Source organism: Varroa destructor, unplaced genomic scaffold (assembly GCF_002443255.2).
Source record: "Varroa destructor unplaced genomic scaffold, Vdes_3.0 BEIS01000002.1, whole genome shotgun sequence".
NCBI classification, from domain to species: domain Eukaryota; kingdom Metazoa; phylum Arthropoda; class Arachnida; order Mesostigmata; family Varroidae; genus Varroa; species Varroa destructor.
Window position 1 is genome coordinate 41179135 of NW_019211455.1, and position 18997 is coordinate 41198131.

The window sequence follows — 18997 nt, forward strand, 5'->3', positions numbered from 1 at the left end:
CATATTGACGTACAGGTAATATGTCTGGTCATTTTTGCATAGGATTCAGTGCTTGTGAGCGCGTATCTCTCGATGCCGGGCAAGATGTTAAGAGGTAAGGGCAACTGATATTTTTACTTTGTGCTCGTCAGTTATTCAGCTTTCCGTTTTCTAGTAAATGTCAATTCCTCTTTGTTTATGGTGCCGACATATTGTTATATGCATGTAACACATATTTTGCTCTAAGTTTAAAGTCGACAAGGCTCAATAGACTACCGTTCAGCCTCAACTTTGGTGCTTATTAAATTACATCTCCAGGACAGTATATACAAAGGACAGCTTCAGATAGCTCTAGAGAAAATCATTCGATGCTATCGTACTACCTTTTTATATCTAATTCCTCGAATAAAGATGTTTGCCGATAGTCAAACGACTGCAGTTCAACTTCTTCAATTTGCAAGTTGATTTGAAGCCGTATTTGTTCTAAGTTGCTTTTAGGTCGTTAGTGTCGACCTCAGATGTTCGGCTGACACAAGATGTATTTTCCAATAGTAGTTGCTAGTTTTGAGCCTATTTTGAGCGTCCTTTTGGGCATGGAGTTGACACCATACCTGGCACAAATATTCCGAGCTATTTCGGCAGCTTTTTAATCTCGACAAAATTCAAAGTAGAGTAAATGTCGAAATTCAAGAACATCTATCTCAATGCAAAACTCGCGACATTACTTCATTGTACAGTGGAATGGCAACAGGGTCATGAACGTGCGAGAATGCTTTTGTATGACACATAAAAATAGACTAACAGAAGAAGATTAATGGTGCTTAGTAAAACCACAAATAAGAGAAGTTGACGGATCCTTACATTACATAGAAATGACATAGGAGGCACGAAATAAACCTTCTTTGTATAGCGGGTATTACAATTCATTTTAAAATAATACTTTAAATAGCACACATATGCAAGTATCTAATAGCTCTGTTGGTGCGAAATGAAACAGAGTTTAAATATCCAAAGAAAACTGTATCATTTCTACTATTTAATAATAAAGGTCATTAACCGTTCCATTTGTAATATGTTTATTGTAAAATAAGGCATACATACAGGGTTTGGTAAAGGTAGGCATATAGTCAAAAAAGAAATCTATTGGTATTAAAGAAAACAGACTCACGGAAACTTGGAGAAAATAAGCCTTCTCTTATCGCGTTGCGTCTCTCTCCACTCGAAACCTTTTTTTTTTTTTAGCCCACCCTATAGATTATCGATTTTAGAGCGTAAATTTGATAGTATAAAGCTTCTAGTGGAGATCTTCACGAACAATTTGAGTCAGTTACATTGAACTTACCTAAAACGTACATTAAGACACCTGGATTGTCAACAACACGTATTCACAAAAATTCTCCGTTGGAAAAAGCTTTTCAACGTTTGCCGCTTCTCTAGTCTTTCAGAGGTTCTATGTAACAATGCCTGCAGTGCTAAAAATATCTATCTCAGAAATTAATGGCTTTAGCCACATTCACATGTATCACGGGTGATACCACGATAGAGCTCAAGTCGCCGAAAACTGATTGGTTTTTAATGAAGTATATGCTTAATAAAGGATCTTTCATTAACCGGGCTCTACTTGGGCCTAAAAGGCCCTACTCTTTTTGAAAAGAGCGGTACGGGATCGTTTCTTTTTTGTCCATTCTAGCTAAAAGGTATTGGTAAGACTGTGATAGAATGAGGCAATGTTGAACAAATTTCCTACTCATAAACAGAAATGCACCTAAAAATTTCCAAGAAACGTACCTGTCTAATGAAGCAAGGACTTGTCTTTTGCTTTCCGGTGTAAAGAGCTTTACAGTCTTTTCTTACATGGGAGTTTCAGAAAAATGGGCAATCCAGTTTTAGGTTATTACACATGAAATTCTTGGCTCCGTGTCAACAAGAATAAAACTAAACTTAAAAAGCGTAGTTTTACAACATGTTTTCCGACAGGAAATGTCTCCGTTAAAGTTCCTTTTACCGCCAGCGGGTACCGCCTGTAGGCCCGTCCACAACGATTTCAAATGAGAAAAAGCAATAATTACACATCGATGCAATATAACGGAGCCCGATAGGTAGAGGTTTCCTTTTAAGAAACCTTAAATTGGAAAATTTAATTAGAAGAATTAGAAATTTAGCATTAGCAGAAAAACTAAGCAATACTTGAAGACATCACATTGACCAAAACGACACCATGGAACCTCAGTAAATGCTAATTGTAGTACATATACGTATTTATGAATAAATTAAAAACCAAATTTGTATTCGGCTTAACATGTTCCACTGAACTGCCGTGAAGTTCTGAATCAGCATTTGAAATCATTGCTTTATCACGGCCTTTTCGCCTCGTAGTGTAAGTTGCGCCGGCTTTAAATTGGCGACCTTTGGCTTCAACTAATGAAGCTCTTTTAGGGCCCAAAATGCCCTCTAAATACCTTCTTTACGCTTTCAATGCTCCCGTTCCTGCAGAAATCGATAGGGAAAACTTGTGCATTTAAAAGTGTTTATTACCATTAAGTGGAAATGAGCTTTTCTCGCCTATCACGACGCACAGGTTGACTTCAAACTCACGTGTATACGGGTACTGCTGTGGAGAATTTTATTTTTTAGTAGTTGTAAAAGTGGTAGTACAAGGTAAAAATAACATCGTGGATGCAGAAGGGCCTTCGTGTTCAATCCGTTACAAAGTTGCGCTATCGTGCTATAAGTGCTATCATCGAGAAGGGTGAGTCTGCCTCGTCTCTCGTTTTTTTTTATGTCGGATAACTTTGTTTATTTGATGAAAATGGGCTATATGTAGGTTTTTGCTGACAATCATGTTTTTTTACGTGTTTCTCAGCACCTTTCGTTTTTCTGGCACCAACGAACACGGGCCGTGAGGTTTTAGGATGAAGAATGGACTTAACAAATGGGTCTATGTAGCTTTACTATAGCAACTCATTCCCTTCCTTGGTTTATATTGACTTTCGTCATCCTTGTGAAGGTGAAGTAACGACAATTTGGGCTTTCATTTGTACTAATCACTCGGTTCATGAAGCGCTCAGTTGTTAGGAATGTTTATACTTGTGCCCATCCGCTTATAGTCATAGCACATTGTTATTGAGATTCAAAATAAGTTTCACCATAGGTTTAGAATGGGTTAAATCACAGCCAGCTACTGTTTGCTAACCCCAACTTTGGTACTCCTTAGGATTTTTCATCGTGCGACCAACATCAGTAGCTGTACATATGACAACTTCAGAGTAAAAATCCTTCAATGCTATCACATTACTTTTCTACATGTAGTCCTATTAAGTCAAGATGCCTGCCAATGGTTCAGCTTTTTGGCAAGTTTGCGAGTTGATTGGAGACCATTTGTTTGCTTCGAAGTTCTCGTCAAGTTGGCCTCAATCCCGCATGGTCGGCCCGAACGGATTGTATTCTTAACTTTGAAAAATCCATTTTGAAATTTCGCAAATCATCGGTGAGTGCTTCTTTCGGGCATGGAATTCACAACGTGCACAACATGAATATCCCGGGCAGCCCGGGTTATTACTCGATATACTCGGGTATATTACACGATATTAATAGCTGTAGGAAATGTACTTTTTAACCAAGCCCCAATTCTAAACCAAACCCCACACAATGAAATTATAGCGGATTCTCGGTGGCAAGAAACAGTGGTTGCCGATACTATATAAGGAGTAGAAAAACGGTGAAGTGATCAAGGAAAAGAATACGTTTAAAAAATCGTCATGGCATTCAGTTTGTTTATTTCTTGTGGATGTTGTTTCGATTCGCAGTCCTCCAAACGCAGAGTCGAGATCATCGAACATCTGTCGAATGAATTAAGTTACATAATTAGCAAGACGGATGTGAAGGTACCTGCCTTACACAGCGGCGCATACGCATAACTAAACAATTCTAAAAAAACAATCCTTTTGAAGCATTTCATCGCTACATTATGCTATTGATAAGCCTAATTACTTTAGTAGACCCAAGTGTAAGGCTGGCGCTAAGGTCGAGGTTGAATAACAATCTAGAAAAAATCAAATAAAACATCTACTTTGTGTCTATTAGTAAACAACGATTTATAATTACCCATTGCATACACATATGATTAGCTTCATAACTTTTGCCGTACTTTAATACTGTAAGATTTGTACCTGAGGTCGGCATAAACAATTCAACCTACCGTATCCACAATTTCGTTAAGTTCAAACGCCAAGTCCCTCTTCGAAACGCCTGGATCGTCAGAAATGCATTTTCGATTTATCCGTTGTGTCTTTCCCGCTCTGATACGTAGGAATCTGATCGTGTTCTTTCAGCTGGGGCGTGTTTAATCGCAATGCGATAAGCTGTTCATTTCGAGAAGCCAAAAAAGTTTATGTTTATGATGAGTGGGGGGGGGATGGTTGAAGGGGGTCGTTGTGTGGAGACATTGGACAATCGTTAATCTCCGTCCGCATTCCGAACACGTGGTTTCTGCCCCCGTTGTGATGAGTTTGTGGCTTTATGCCGGAGAGCACTGGTCTTCTTTTGTACCAAAAAGAACGGGTCAGCGTGCAGCGGCTTAAATAAACCGTTCGCCGTAATCTGTCCAATTCATCTCGACCACCCTACGACGAACCACGCATATATATATATATATATATATATATATATATATATATATATATATATATCTCGTAAACGATTGTAATTTCTCTGGTGGTCGGCCTCGGCCCGATAAAAAACTTGAGGAAACTTAATTTTTAAAACTTGAAAATTACAAGGACTTGAATTGTTCAAAGTAAGTGGCATCATTGCGGAATTCGCTATAGTTGCTATAGGAATTTCGCTATAGAGCAGCGCAGCGTAATTGAGATACATGTTTAAACGTCATGAAAGACAAAAAACGTTTGTTATAAGTGCAAGAGTAATATTAAATTGCACATAAGCTTCGCATAGAGTAAACTTGGCCTTTTGGTTCCTTTTCAGGGAGTAGATGCGGCCAAGCGAGTTTGGTGTGGTGTAGTTCCAACTACGCGGGGACAAGCCCCCATCGAACGTTTGAGGTTTAACTTAGTCACATCAATTATTTGGAAAGAAAACTTATGGGCGATAAAAGTTAACGAAACTAAACCAGAAATTGATAGTTACACGAGTAAATCAAATCGTTGATCTTTTGGAACTTATTTCTAAGACTGAACGCGGTGAAACTGGGCCAAACATAGCAAATCATCCGGAATCTTCCGAATAGGTGGAGGGTCTTTACTTCAAACGACAGTACTTCGGTAATAACAATTATTACTAAAAAACGTAAATACTAGGTAGGTACTATTTTATGAAAGTTAAATGATCTACTAAATAATCTGACTGAATTAAGAAAGTACGTTGTGACGAGTAATTCGACTAAAGTGAACATTCAAAACAGATTGTTGGTACTAAACTTAAAATTGGTAACCGAGGCACAGCGAACTCTTATGTGACGAATTAGCTCAGTTGCGGTGAATATATAAGAAAAACACGGAGGAGTTCTAAAAGACATCTCAGCGTTTATGTGCTATATATATATATATATATAACTATTTTATGTCTTTTTTAAATCGATCCAAAACAAAAGACAACGCTGTAACTACAGATCAAGGCCTAAGCAAAAAAGCAAATTAGTGACTGCAACTAAATAACGGCTATTTCGCAAGTCACATTTACATTATACGCACTTCTATTATAGATCAGATCTGTTGAGACACCCCAGTAAACGCATATATTTATGTACACATATTTGGCCTCAGATCTGTTACTGGTTATCACAAGCTGACTCCGGTTCTCGGGCTGGTTTCAGCACTCCTGATTTAAATGGCGTACTTGACGTGAACGATTACTGGCACGATAACTTAAACCACGTCTAACATAGCTACTGACGAGTTTATCGAAATCAAAGTATTGTCCATAATATACCTCTGAATCCCTTCGATAAGTCTCGAGGTTTGTATGGTACTTTTGCTACCGTGATCCCTTCGTCTGTTGAACGTCCTTGCAAGTTTCGCTGTGGTTTTGATCAGAGTCCATTCAGCGCGGAAATATTCAATAGCAATTACCTCTTTGATCATTATTCGGAATTGAACTTCCTACTCTATGTTGTTCTGTATCGATACGTTCTATGTGAAACAGTATCTCTTAGAATGCACGGCTGTCAGATGAAGGCATTGCTCAGAGGAATAGATTTTACGCCAAAATGTCTCTTAACTACATAGCCTACTTCTGATAACAACTTTGCGACGGTACGTCGTAGGGAGACGACCTGCATTGGAAAACTTCCCATGATTACTATCACGGTGTAGGCGAACGAGATTCGCGTGGGAAATACATAGTGCTTAAAAACTATATTACGGGTTTTGGAGTAACGCGGATAGCGATTTAAGGTTATTTGCTAGAAGTTTAAAATGATTATCATTTATTTTACTTAGGCCATACCACAAACTATGTAGTATTTACGTGTCGTTGACGGAACTTCAGTAGCGACGTCTGCCTTCCGCCATTACATATCAATATGTGTAAACTTGACGTGTTATGCATTATAAAATTACGAATAGCTTGAGCATAAAAAAGCTTCAGCGTTCCGATAGCTATCGATTGAGCTAAAAATCTCTTCTCCAGTTCGCTTGATATTTTCATCCTTTGCGTTATTGCGCTGAACCTGCAACAGCTCTTACTTTTCTAACCGCCGGCATTCAGAGTTACTGAATAGAGTGACACATTCGATAGCGTCCCACACGATGGGCTTCCATGGACAAGGCATTATGCCTTTCGGGCGAATATACTTCGCCGAGAAACCCATATACTATCCGCAGCACAACACGTGGGCATATTTAAATGCCCTGATTGAATGACTTGCTTGATCCTTGAGTTAATGAACATCTAGTTTTACTTTCAAAAACATGTTGACCAGTCTCCAGAATTGGATGATTGTATCAGGCATAACTGCAATTATCAATTATTTGCTATAATGCATACTTTAGCATCCGAAGAGTGAGACTGTGTAGTAAAGCTGAGAGAAATTTAGCAAGGAAACCTCGAAACTGTGAAAGTAGCGACTTCAGTCGTGAGCATTATAAAGAGTGAACTAAGCGCTTTCTATGGATGTTCTAATACGTGAAGGCCTCAACATTTTTAGTTCTTGCGTGGTGGAACTGTGACGTTTGGCGATAGCTTTTTTGTTCGGCAAAAAGTTTTCTCCATAAGCAGGTCACCCCGTCTAGGTTGAACATGCGCTTGACCTATTCTATAGGAGGCAAAAAGTAACCTTAAGTCTTGGGCTTCCATTATGTGGAGTATGCACCCTATAGTATTGTCGTACGAGTACTGCATTTGAACTTAACACTCAAGTAACTGAGTAGGTAATTGGTTGCAATTTAAAAGGACGCTGATAGGAAAATTCATCCAAACTCCAAAAAAGCTCACCGGAATGACATTATATCTGACTTAACACTGCGTATAAGGACGTGAACTGTGCTCAAATAGCTTCCAAAATCAAGTGATAAACGGCATTGTTTAAGCCCAATTCAAAGATGATTTTATTGCTGATTTGATTAACTCTGGGACATAGCTAACCTAAATGATCTACGGCTTTCCAACTGGGTCATGAGTTGTAGTATATAACCTGCGGCTATTAAATTCTGAATCGTTATAGAATCACAAGTGCCAGCAGGTTGATTTAGCAGAGAACTGTATTGACAAGTGACATATAAAGGTGCCTTTCTTCAAGGCACCTCTTTGAGCCATAATTTGGCGGAATGACAACATCTATCAGCACGAAGTATGCGGGTAGCGGCGCATACGTTGCCATGGAACGAACCCGAGAACTTGTTTCGAGTATGAGAGACATGCCAAGTTTGTTGAAATAGGAAATCCGCTAAATGAGATCACGCAGAAAAGGTCCCAGTTTGTCGTCTATTAGTAAGATTGTTTCACCTTCGTATTCTTCTGTTAGGGCTAAAATTATTGGCTATAGTCCGGCCGCATCCAGGTAAGTAGGCCCAACGAAAAAGAGAAGTCGGCAAGAACTTTCAAACGACAATACTAGCAAAACTCAGTACCATATTGTGCGAGATAATACCAAATTTGCCACTCAGTACCTTCATTGTAATTCAAACAAAATCGCGCTTATCACGCAAACAAAAACGGCTGTGTTAAAATAAGAACTAACTAACTGCAATAATTATGGAGTAAAGTTGAAAAGCAATGGCGATTTTCATTTATTATACAACTATTTTACATTAAGTTACAAGACATTACTCATCGGTCAAGAAACATATTGCTAAAATATCAAATAATGTTTACATTTATACAAATTTATTTACTCTGTTTTTGCTTTTGAAAAACGCTTTGTTTAATATGTTTGATAAATGGCCATTCAATGAAATGCGCTCAGTGCTTGGTGAGATCGACGTCCTTCATATCTTCCCCTGATGAAAATCATCTGCCTTTTGGTTACACGGCAAAATCTTCTAAATGAATATATGCAAGAGAAAGCAAAAACCACAGTATTGTATAAGAGGACCTCGTATCTCAACAAGAAGTGCGTTTAAAAAAAGTCAAAAATCAATTACGACATCACACTGTTATACAACGATTTCTCCGAATGCACTTACAAGAAAACTGTCTTAGTCTGTACATAAGGTCTGTACGGCCTTAATTCTAGGTCTGTAAAAAACATATTATCAGAGCTAGGCTTTCTTCTAACAGTTCTTAAAATTCGCCGTTTTCGTAGAGCTACAAACATTCCATTATTCTAGCTGCAAGAAGATTATCACTAATCAAGAGTTTTACACGGTAATAGCAGCTAGTGGCTGTTACGATGCTGAGCAAAATAATGCCTAACGGTAGTACCGGGCGGAAGGCTCGAAATAAAGTTTAGGAGGTGAAACTTGGATAAAAACAAATCCTTTGCATCGGCAGTAAAGCATGTAAAACAACGTATACCATAAAAAAAGCTTAATCTTGAACGCATAAAAAAAATATTTGATATATAGTTTTCAATTAAATTTAAAGAAAATAACAATTCGCTATTTACAAGGCATGTGGTACCCACAGAAAGCTTTTTGATAGTACCTGAATTACCACTTTACAGCTTACCCTTATAAAGTTATTCTAAAATATGTAAAAATAGGTTTCAAATCTCCTTTACGTACAGAAAAAAAATATTTTCTGTCGACATAAAATATATAACTCTCTCCTTACATGTGTCTTTACTTAGTAATATATTTATATACGTTTTCCGTAAACATATTCTTAAATAACTCCATAATAACTCGTCTCTCTCTCTCTCTCTCTCTCCACGCTAAAGACTAACTTATACGCACTATGAGACGTAAATATTGCGACCAAATGATTTTACTGAGATATTGCCAACCTTAAGATAGCGCTTAATCTGTTGTTTTATCGCAGTCATTTTGCTTTTTAGTCTTATTTGCTTCTGCTTTCACGTGATGATTTTTACTGATTACTACCTTAAATGATGCGACTTCAAGTTTCCTCGTTTGGGTACTCCGCTGCCTGGAAACAATAAACGAGAGAAGGGTGTGTATTTAATTTAAATCACTATAAAACTACTGGGAAGCAATTGGTTTCCAGTATAAAGCTAGCTTAGTAAAACTTGAACATATCTTGGTGTAGTAGTAAATATGTATGTCTAATGTATTTAACAGCCCTTTTTAGTGGACACCTTACGTTCATTCCACAAAGTACCTTGGAGCTATGATATATATGTAAATGTTTACATCTATACCATGCTATCGATAATATTAATAGTTACCATAATTATACTATTAACCAATAATTAGTTCAATTAATTCCCTGTAAACGGCTCCTATTCGGACTAAATATATAAACAAAAACAAATACCTATTTGTTACTGACAACCAGCCGTCTATTGCCTACCTTCAATCGTAAAAACCTTTTACCTGAGATCTTCATTTATGATTCGTGCGATGGTAGCTTTATCCACACGAACTTTTCTTGCTAAAGTTCTCCGTGAAACGGAAGGACCATCCAAAATATATTTTTCTACGGCGTCGATTAACTTTGGAGTCCGCGCTGTTTTTTGTCGGTCGTGAATCTTCCGCTTTGCTATGCTCATACATTCCTTTTCATCTTTTGCAGCCCAGTACTTAAATGCTATATTGTACACTGTCGATCTCGGGTAACCGAAAAAATCAATGATTGCAGCCGGAGTTCGCCCGGCGTGAAGACATTGGACAATGGCTAATCTTCGCTCATATTCCGGTGATGAAGTACTTTTTTTCGCCATGACTGTTGGCTTGTTTACATGATTTTCGGAACGAGTTTTCATCTAGTAGTCTGGGCTTCGAATGAGCGCATTAATAAAAGCGCGCAACTGTTTGAAAAAAATAACAAATTTAAAAACTCCATACAGTGTAGAAAGGAAAGTTAATGCTCGCAGTGAGAGTTAGTCTAATGTGAGGATATTGAACAATACCTAATATTTGCTCACCTTCGAAAGACGAAGCTCCTACCCTCATAATAAGCCGGTCTTTTTTTTTCTAATACCTATGATCAAAGATGTACGCGTCCCAAATATATCAAGCTGCCCGCCAAAATTTGTCAAAAACGTTTATGAAGCACCAGGAAGAACACTCTCAGTGAGTCTTAAAACTATTAAAATAGGCTTAGTTGATTACGTAAAACGGCTAAGAAATAGATAAGAAAAATCTAGGCACTAACCTCCCCCATTCTATATGACTTTATTATTGGCTCGTAACCTCGAAAAACATCCGACCATATTGCAATACGGCCTTATATAATCTTCTTCTTAGGCAAATTGTTAAAACCATCGATCCACCAATTATCTCCATGCGTTTGCGATATGCCGCTTTCCTATCAAACGTTGTAGATTCTGGTCTACAGTTATTAGAACAGCACGCCGTTTTTGTCATATTATATATATAATATGAGAGTCACGATACACTTTGTTTGCGCTAGGAGATTAGCTCAATAAAAACGTCGAGTGCGAAAATGTGAAACACAGTTGTTAAAAACCCTACAGCTGTTTTTAACAGCCACTTTCCAGAACGGTCCTTTTCTAGAAAATATTTAAGTACTAGGGCTTTAAGCCGTGCGGGCCTTCGCTCGACGTATCAAAAGAGACATGGCACCCAACAGGAAGCTCAGCAACCGAGGCATAGATTAAAGGCAGTCTAAATAAGCAGCGTGTAACAATTATTGTCTCTGAGGCATCTTTTTGTACCATTATGCGACGGCATTACGAAGTCTATGCATACAACTTCGTGGGCGTGATCAATAATACGTCATATTGGACTTGAATTAAACAAACCACTTATTTTCTCGTTTCATTGTTGAATTTAATGGCCCGTCGAAGTTGCTGAAGTGAAGAGTGTGATAAATGGGCATTACGGGAGAACGGCCCCAGATTATTGCCTATTTAGTAAAGGTAACGTTTTCTCTGACTTCTTGTATGCATAGTAATACTGCGCTTAAAACTGTGTGGAGTCGCTTTTGGCTCTAACGGTTCCTTCGCTCGTAAGCAAAGTTAAGGAACTTCAATAAAACCGTTTTACTTCAGAATCCTACTCGGCCCTAATTCGAGCTTATCTAAGCATCGTCGTCATCATGCTAGATTGACTTGTTAATCTTTTAGAGCGCACTGCAAAAAAAAGTTACAAATTTCTTAATGGTCCTAGAAATTAGTTGTAAACAATATCATACAAACGCTTTGTTGAATTAGTAGATTGATTAACATGGCTTACACTTGTTCTTTTTTTTTTAAATTTTTCAGTTGTTTTCCAGTAAGGTAGCTCCTTATATTTCGTTGTTTCCCTATCTGTGACATATCTAGCATCAATCTATACAACTAAATACAGAAAATTCTGTTATTGTCGTAATCTTTCAGAGGCGCGTTCGGAAAGACACAAAATCCGATGATCCAACTTCGTTTATGCAATAGAAATTATTACCTGGCTATAGTAACTACTTGATGATATTTCAAAATAATGGCATTGATTTATTTATTTAGATTTTGTCACAAGACACTCTGGCATGCATCGTATTGCAGATGCCGCTACAATCAATTGACCCCCAAAAGGAATCGCTTTAAGTATCGTTCGATAAGTTATTATTGGTACATATGAAAATACCTTTCTAAAGCATAACAATAAATTATTTATACAAATAATGTTTACATTTGTACAAATGCAAAAAAAGGTGTGGAAAATAAGGATTTCAACCTTACGTATAGGTCTCTGCCACTCCAACGTATCGCCCAACAAGACACTCTGCGTGGCGGTTATTTCACTAGTCAACACGAATAGTATTTATGTTCTACATTATTAAGGAGTGCTAGTTGCTAGAAGATTGACGGACGCGAAAGCTTGACGAATTTGGGCATCTAGTAGGCATACTAGATGATCGTGGCGAGGGGCTATGAGGACCTAATTTCATAAAAACCTGCTCCTAGAGAAGTTCCATTTTGAGCATTTTGAGTTAACGAGTGTCTGTAGATGTACTCTGAGAGCATGGTAAAACTCTAGAACAAGTGATATTCATTCTGCAGGCACACGTCGGCACCTAATAAACCAATAATAAAACGCTAATGTCACAGTATTTTATCGCCCCCTATTGCTCTAATGAAAGGAAAGTAGAATATTAATAAAATCATAGCATTATGTGGTATTTAGTACCACAACGAATAAGTCCTTGAAGAGCGTTGTCTTGGTACGTTTTTAGAGGATCTTTTACTTAGCAGTTTCATCTATTCAATTCCAAAAACGACGATGTTTTACGTGTTTGTTGCGTGATTATGGAGCTTAACATTAATGATTGTAGCAAAGGGACATCTTTTTCAAGCATTAATTAATACCAAATTCAAGATTTAATAGCTTCTGTGTCCGTCCAATTAATAGAACAACACATTATTACTGCACCGTCGCGGGGAATTTACCTTAAAAAATAATCGGTGATAAAACCTGCATTGTCCTGCCCCGATGTCCACAAGTTCTCAGGGATGGACCCACTATACGGACGTTGAAGGTCTCTGAAAGTGCCCTATTTTTCTTGTCCAGCAAACCTGGCTACAAGAAGAATACGACTAATCTAAGATTAAAAAACAGTAGCGGTTAGTGGTTCTTGGGAAGACTGTAAAATATCAGCTAATCGGAATAACAATAGTAAAATAAATAGTCGGCATTAAATAAATTGTGTAAAGCCACGGGAAACGTTTGTCTTTGATTTGGGTTTGATATGCTTCTATTAGTTATGTTCGAGGGAACGGCTGTAACGCTTGGTCTTTGAAGTGAAACATTTGTGAGACAAATGGTTGTAGCAGTTTTCTAACGGCCGATTTATTTTCTCTTTGATAAACTTGCCCGTGCAAAGTTATGGACCCAACATTAACTTTTGTGTGCTACTCGTGGACCCTATATAAGTCCGAATATTGTTTCAAAAAAATCCATAAAAATGACTGTAGTCGAGTTTTTTGACATGGCCATTGCTATTGCTTTTTTGTTAAACGTGAAACGAGCTACCAAAAAATCTACTATGAAACAGACTTTTTTTAACAATTCTGGTCACTGCCAGGAGATTAGCTCCGTCGGGCGTTAAGACCCGAACACGACTATTTAAAATTCGCTTGCGAAACATTACTAGCGTCTGCCGCCAACGGTTTTGTGACGCTGCCTCTGCTTAGTAGGTCTATGAAATGCCGATCTCTCAGGTCGAGCGAGTTTTTACGAGGAGTGTTTTGTATGGAAGCGCGAATTCTGATTCGCTAACAGAAAACTTCCTTACCTTCAGAGGCAACCGCAAGCAACTTCGGCGGATGGCACGCAAAGACGGTTCCCTTCGGTGCATCCATTTTGCGCTTTTATTTAACGGCGTTACGGTATTTATATATATATATATATATATACATAAATAAACGAAGCATAAATGGTTTGAGTTTTACGTCCGATTCTGCCGTTAGGCGTTCCGTCAGACAGCTGAATAGAGAATAAATCTAAATCTAAATAGAGATGTGTGGGTACGGCAAGAGCATGGCATTTTGGACTAAAAATGAACCATTCCGTTTCGATCTATTAGGGTAGCATCACGGGAAAATGGACCGTCAGACGGTCATTTATTGACGATGATGTTTAGCTTTTTTCTTCTAGCAGAATTATCATACTACACCTACACATGCGTTGAGCTTCGTCAAACGCTGTGAGTCATTTCGGTAGCAAACACACTTGGAAAACACCATTATAACTGTTTACCTAAAAACCCTCACTAAAACGTTTGGCTCTATGATCGCTTAATTTTATTATCAGTATACCTAAAGAGTTATAATTTGGGGTTCAGTCTCTTATGCCATATTATAAAAATTCAAAGGGTATTCATTAAAGATTATGTGTAAGTATTATTATAGAAACTTGTCCTAATTACATTCTGCTAGATCCATAGAATTACCGATAAGGTGTACATCCTAGATCGCCCGACAAGAAAAGAACTTCTGGTTCCACGTTATTTGTGAAAATTTCTTATTCAATCAATGTGTCTCTGAGAATCCCAACTATCCTATTTCTATGGCTATTCAGGTTTAATGCGTTCGTGATGAAATGATGAACTAACTTACAGTGGTATTTAAGAAAAGAAGTTAAGTTCACTCAATATACATCTTTGTTACATTTCGTTACAAAATACAACGGTACACATCGTATTGCAGATGTCGTTATCATTTGCACAACCCGCGAGATCGCTTATTAATAAATAAAATTGGTACGATACACATAGAATAACTTTTTTCTCAACTACTCATACATCTACAAATATAGAACAAATACTATACCCTCAGAAAGACCGTGAACAACGAATGCTATCTGTGATACAGGGTTCCAATGATGAAGTCGATACGCAGCTGTCACGAGATGTGAGACTGCGCAGTAGATATGATACATCGTCGATAAGAATCACAAAGTTAATGTTCGGTTTGTACGCTCTAAGTTACTGATTGCCTTTGACAAGTCAATGGCCTCGGGAAGCTGTGTGGTTTGGAACTCAATCTAAATTGTCGTTTAAAACAATTATCAAACCAAAGAGATTTGCCTTAATCCTGTCGTCTGGTCCTTTGGAAAACAGCTTCGTCTGACTTGTTCGCTGAGAAGTCATGATGCTCTGAAATGATTGGAGGAGACAATGAAGTTAACATCTTTGTGCCTAGTCCAAATCGACACCTACATAATTGATGAAATGCAATGGCCATATCCACTATTATATTTGAAAAGTGTTGTATGTGAAAACCTGACATTAATTAGATAAGGTTATTAAGCGGATACTGTTCTGTGGCTCTGAACAATATATTCCACTAAACTATGTTTTATAGGTCTGAAGTTTATTTGCGCTGCACAATACATTTCTCTATCTATACAAACCCCCGAGTATCATAGAGTTAAATACAGTCAATTAAGAGCGACCGAGAGAAAGAACGAATTATTACGTTATTGGCTTTTCCAACTGCTTTAAAGATCTTTAATGGAGGATCAGAGTATTTAGACCATTTCCATTTCCTGTCCGCTAATAGCCAAACGTGTTGCCACTGAATTATTCCGGGAACTATGTCTTTCAACATAACTGGTAGCAAGGCTCTCACAACCTTAAACTTATGTGCGCTGAAAATGCTAGAAACGCCATCAGAATGTGCTCTTCATCTGTACATTAAAGATTGTAGGAACTATTTGTTCATTCTCGTGAAGCTACAAACCGAATTATTCTGGCCACAAAAAGATTATGACTAATTAGAAGAGTCAAAAAACCGTGGTAGCTGATGATCCTTAAAAAGATTGCAGAATATTCGCAAAAAGAAGGTAAATTTTTGAGTGTTTTTTTTTGTTCATTTTAAGGGAAGTGTTTAGAGAGTTTACCTTGTATTTGAAGGTCTACAAAGGTGATTGCCCTTGTTAAAAGCAAATGTCGGCGCTAAATTCGGAAAATATTGAGGGTTCAACAACACCTTCCATTGGAACTACAGGGTAACTTTGACAATGTTTACCGTGTGTGACCACTCATTCTAATGAAGTAAAACAATCTAACCGTATTTGTCGGGTTTTGTCTTCCAAATGGCCTGGTTCACCCGATGTAGCTGGGCCCAATAAACGCAGATCAACTGTTTGGTTCGTAGAGAACAATTTTTAGTAAATCCGAACCTTGCAGGTCGTATCAAATGTAAAGCGTATCAAATGTAAAGCGTTAAGTTTTTTTTTTTGATAAAAATTTGATTGGACTCTGGGCTTTCTTTTCCAGAACGTTATTTCCCGGTATCACAGGTTAATGTCCACTTCTAACTGCCGGTGACAATTCTGTGCAAAAGACGGTTATATCGCTAGCGCGATGCTCTATGCGGAACGAAAAATCGCTTTGAGCCCTGTTGGGTTCGTGAGGTACTCAATCTCCAAGTTTTCGTGCCGACCTATGGGACTTCAGGCGTTTAATGACAGTCGTGTGACTACAGTTCATTTTATCGTTACCATTGTTTTGGCCTCGACGAAATACATAGTGCAGGAAATGTCAACGATACAGTTTTTTGTACCTTAGACATCCATTTTTGAAGAGTTCATTCGAGTTCGTTCTCACAACGTCCGTCACAATACGCTGTTAAAATAAGAGGAGCGCTTTCGAACGGTATATTAGAAGTAAGGGAACATTTTCACAGCATAGGAATTTTCATTTCAATCTAATTTCTGTATGCTAGATGAAACGCACCATATGCCATAGAGGATGAAGTCAAATCTTCCTCGACCAACCCTGCGGTTTTACAACGAACTTTTAAAACAGCGTTTCAATCCGCTGTGTTATCACGGCCTTTTTCACTCTTAGTTTTAGCCACTCTGGTCTCAAGGTGGCCACCCTTGGCTTCAACTAATGGCACTTTCTTGGTGGTTCCAGACGCCTTCGCTTGAATACTTTGCTCCCTGAAAAGAAGCAAACGAGAAAAACGCGCGCATTTAGGAAAACTCGTTAGAAAATTAAATGTAAGTAGAGGCGAACTCTGCTCACAACTACCCATAGTTCTTTCGAAAAAAATAAGCTCTCTAGGTAACCGAATTAATCCAGTTGGGGCAGCGCGGTACAGGAAATAAGTCGACAAAGTATTTAAAAATCGTTGATACATTCGTTGTTGTACTTTAAATTCGAACAAAAAGCAGAGAAGGTATTACAACGTAATATTAATTCGCCAGACGACTAGCAAATTCCTCCTGTGGAGCAAAAGTATGTATGATAAAAACAAAAATAAAACTTCTAATTTTAAAGGGCACTTCAGAAATATAATGCTCACATAAACACTAAATAGTAATTATATTATGCTATTGATATTAATAGTTTCAGCGGCCTCAAGCAAACATCCTAGCTAAAACATCATTTGATCAAAAATTTATAAAATTAAAAAACCTTCGTTTTAGTTAATAAACGATCGCTTATTTCATTAGTTTTCTTCTCACGATTCGCTTCAGTGCAATAACCAACTGAGAGAGTCCGCGAACGCATTTATGTATGATTTGCCACAGAACTGCTGTCTTTTACCTGAGGTCTTCGTGAACAATCCGTGCCATGGTACGCCCACTTACTTCAAATTTTTTCGCTAACGCCCTGATCGAAATAGACCGATCATTAGAAATGCATTTTTGAACCGCATCGATTAACTCTGGAGTCCTGGCTGTTTTTTGTCTGTCGTGGGCTTTCCTCTGTGCTGTGCTCATACCTACTTTTTCATCTTTTGCAGCCCAATACTTCGATGCGATGCGATATACCGTCGATTGCGGGTAACCAAGAAAGTTTATAATTGCAGCCGGAGTTCGTCCAGCATGGAGACACTGAAGAATAGCTAATCTTCGCTCATGCTCCGGTGATGGAGTATTTTTTTTCGCCATGGTTGTAAGGTTGTTTACATCACTTTCAAAAGGAGTTTTCATCTGGAGAAACTGGTATTGAATGAACGCATTTGTGAAACAGCGCGCCGCCATTAAAAACAAGTTTGAATCTGAATGCTCTGGGTAGTGTGGGCTTTGGGTAACAACGGAAAATTATGATAAGACTTTATTCATTTTAAAAAGTATAATATTAAAAAATATATCTTCCAAAGACGAAACTCCTGTCTTCACTGTTATTGCCATGTGTTTGCACGCTACTCAGGACGAGCTATCGTTTCAGCATCAAAGACGGATTCGATAGACTTTAGACCTTCCTTTATTAATGACGTGAGTAGGTAAAATACGCGAAGCTCCCGGTCTAAAATGTCTAATATTTAGTGGCTTTTGATTGAGAAACATAATTATTAAATTAATGGAAATCATAACAATAGCATTACTAATTAGCTGGAAAGTAGGAAAAGGGGACGTTACTTACTGTAGGTTCCTATATAAGTATATTATAAGTGAGGGTAACCAATGGCACGAGTACACGTCAAGGAGATAGTTGATTACATATATATATGGTATAGTAATGAGTTTTTTCTTTTAAGAAAATTGGAGGAAAAATCACAAATTATCGTAAGTTGGTCATTTTAGTCTTCAACATTGGTATTTTGGCCGAAAAAGTCTGTGGGGGGAGGGGGAGAGTGGGATAAATAAAATGGAGCTATTTAGTAAGACAGTGAATAATATAGGACTGTCAAGAGAAACTGCAGTGTTAGACGAGACTAATTAGGGAACCGGTATCGCCAGATTAAACTGACTGAGTAAGGATTGCGAGGAACTTAATTGCTTAAGCAAAACTGTTACGCCTTTGGAAATATTGGAAGGAGCTGTAGACATTGAGTATAGTGGAGAAATGACACTATGTCAGGGCTAAATTATTGGTAACAGTGTTTAATATTACGGTGTCATTAGTGAAAGATTCCGTTAGAGATGCAGGGGTTCGTTACGAAAAAGAGATTATTAAAAAATATGAAGCAGGATCTAGGATTGAAGCTGCCTGACGCTTTTCAAAGGTTGCCCAAGGACAAATATAACTCCCGAAATGTTGACTC

The 18997-nt window shown here is 37.9% G+C and overlaps 1 protein-coding gene across 5 annotated transcripts; it reads right to left on the bottom strand.

Annotated features, from left to right (window-relative positions):
* Positions 1–1031: 1031 nt before the first annotated feature.
* On the bottom strand, positions 1032–17971 carry LOC111244750 (uncharacterized). Of its 5 annotated transcripts, XR_002671051.2 has the most exons (6): positions 17554–17971; positions 16735–16943; positions 10711–15150; positions 9930–10363; positions 9477–9522; positions 8199–8474 (listed from the first exon to the last, which is right to left on the bottom strand). XR_002671051.2 is itself a non-coding variant. In XM_086979709.1 (5 exons), the coding sequence occupies exons 1-2, from the start codon at positions 17940–17942 to the stop codon at positions 16887–16889; spliced, it is 264 nt and encodes an 87-aa protein (XP_086835835.1). In that variant the 5' UTR covers positions 17943–17961; the 3' UTR covers positions 8199–8474; positions 9477–9522; positions 9930–15150; positions 16735–16886. The 5 variants fall into 5 exon arrangements, 4 of the variants coding, with proteins under 4 accessions (XP_086835832.1, XP_086835835.1, XP_086835834.1 ...); XM_086979709.1 differs by having other exon boundaries at positions 9930–15150; positions 17736–17961; XM_086979708.1 differs by having other exon boundaries at positions 8199–8471; positions 9930–15150; positions 17554–17954.
* Between the last annotated feature and the right edge of the window lie 1026 nt (positions 17972–18997).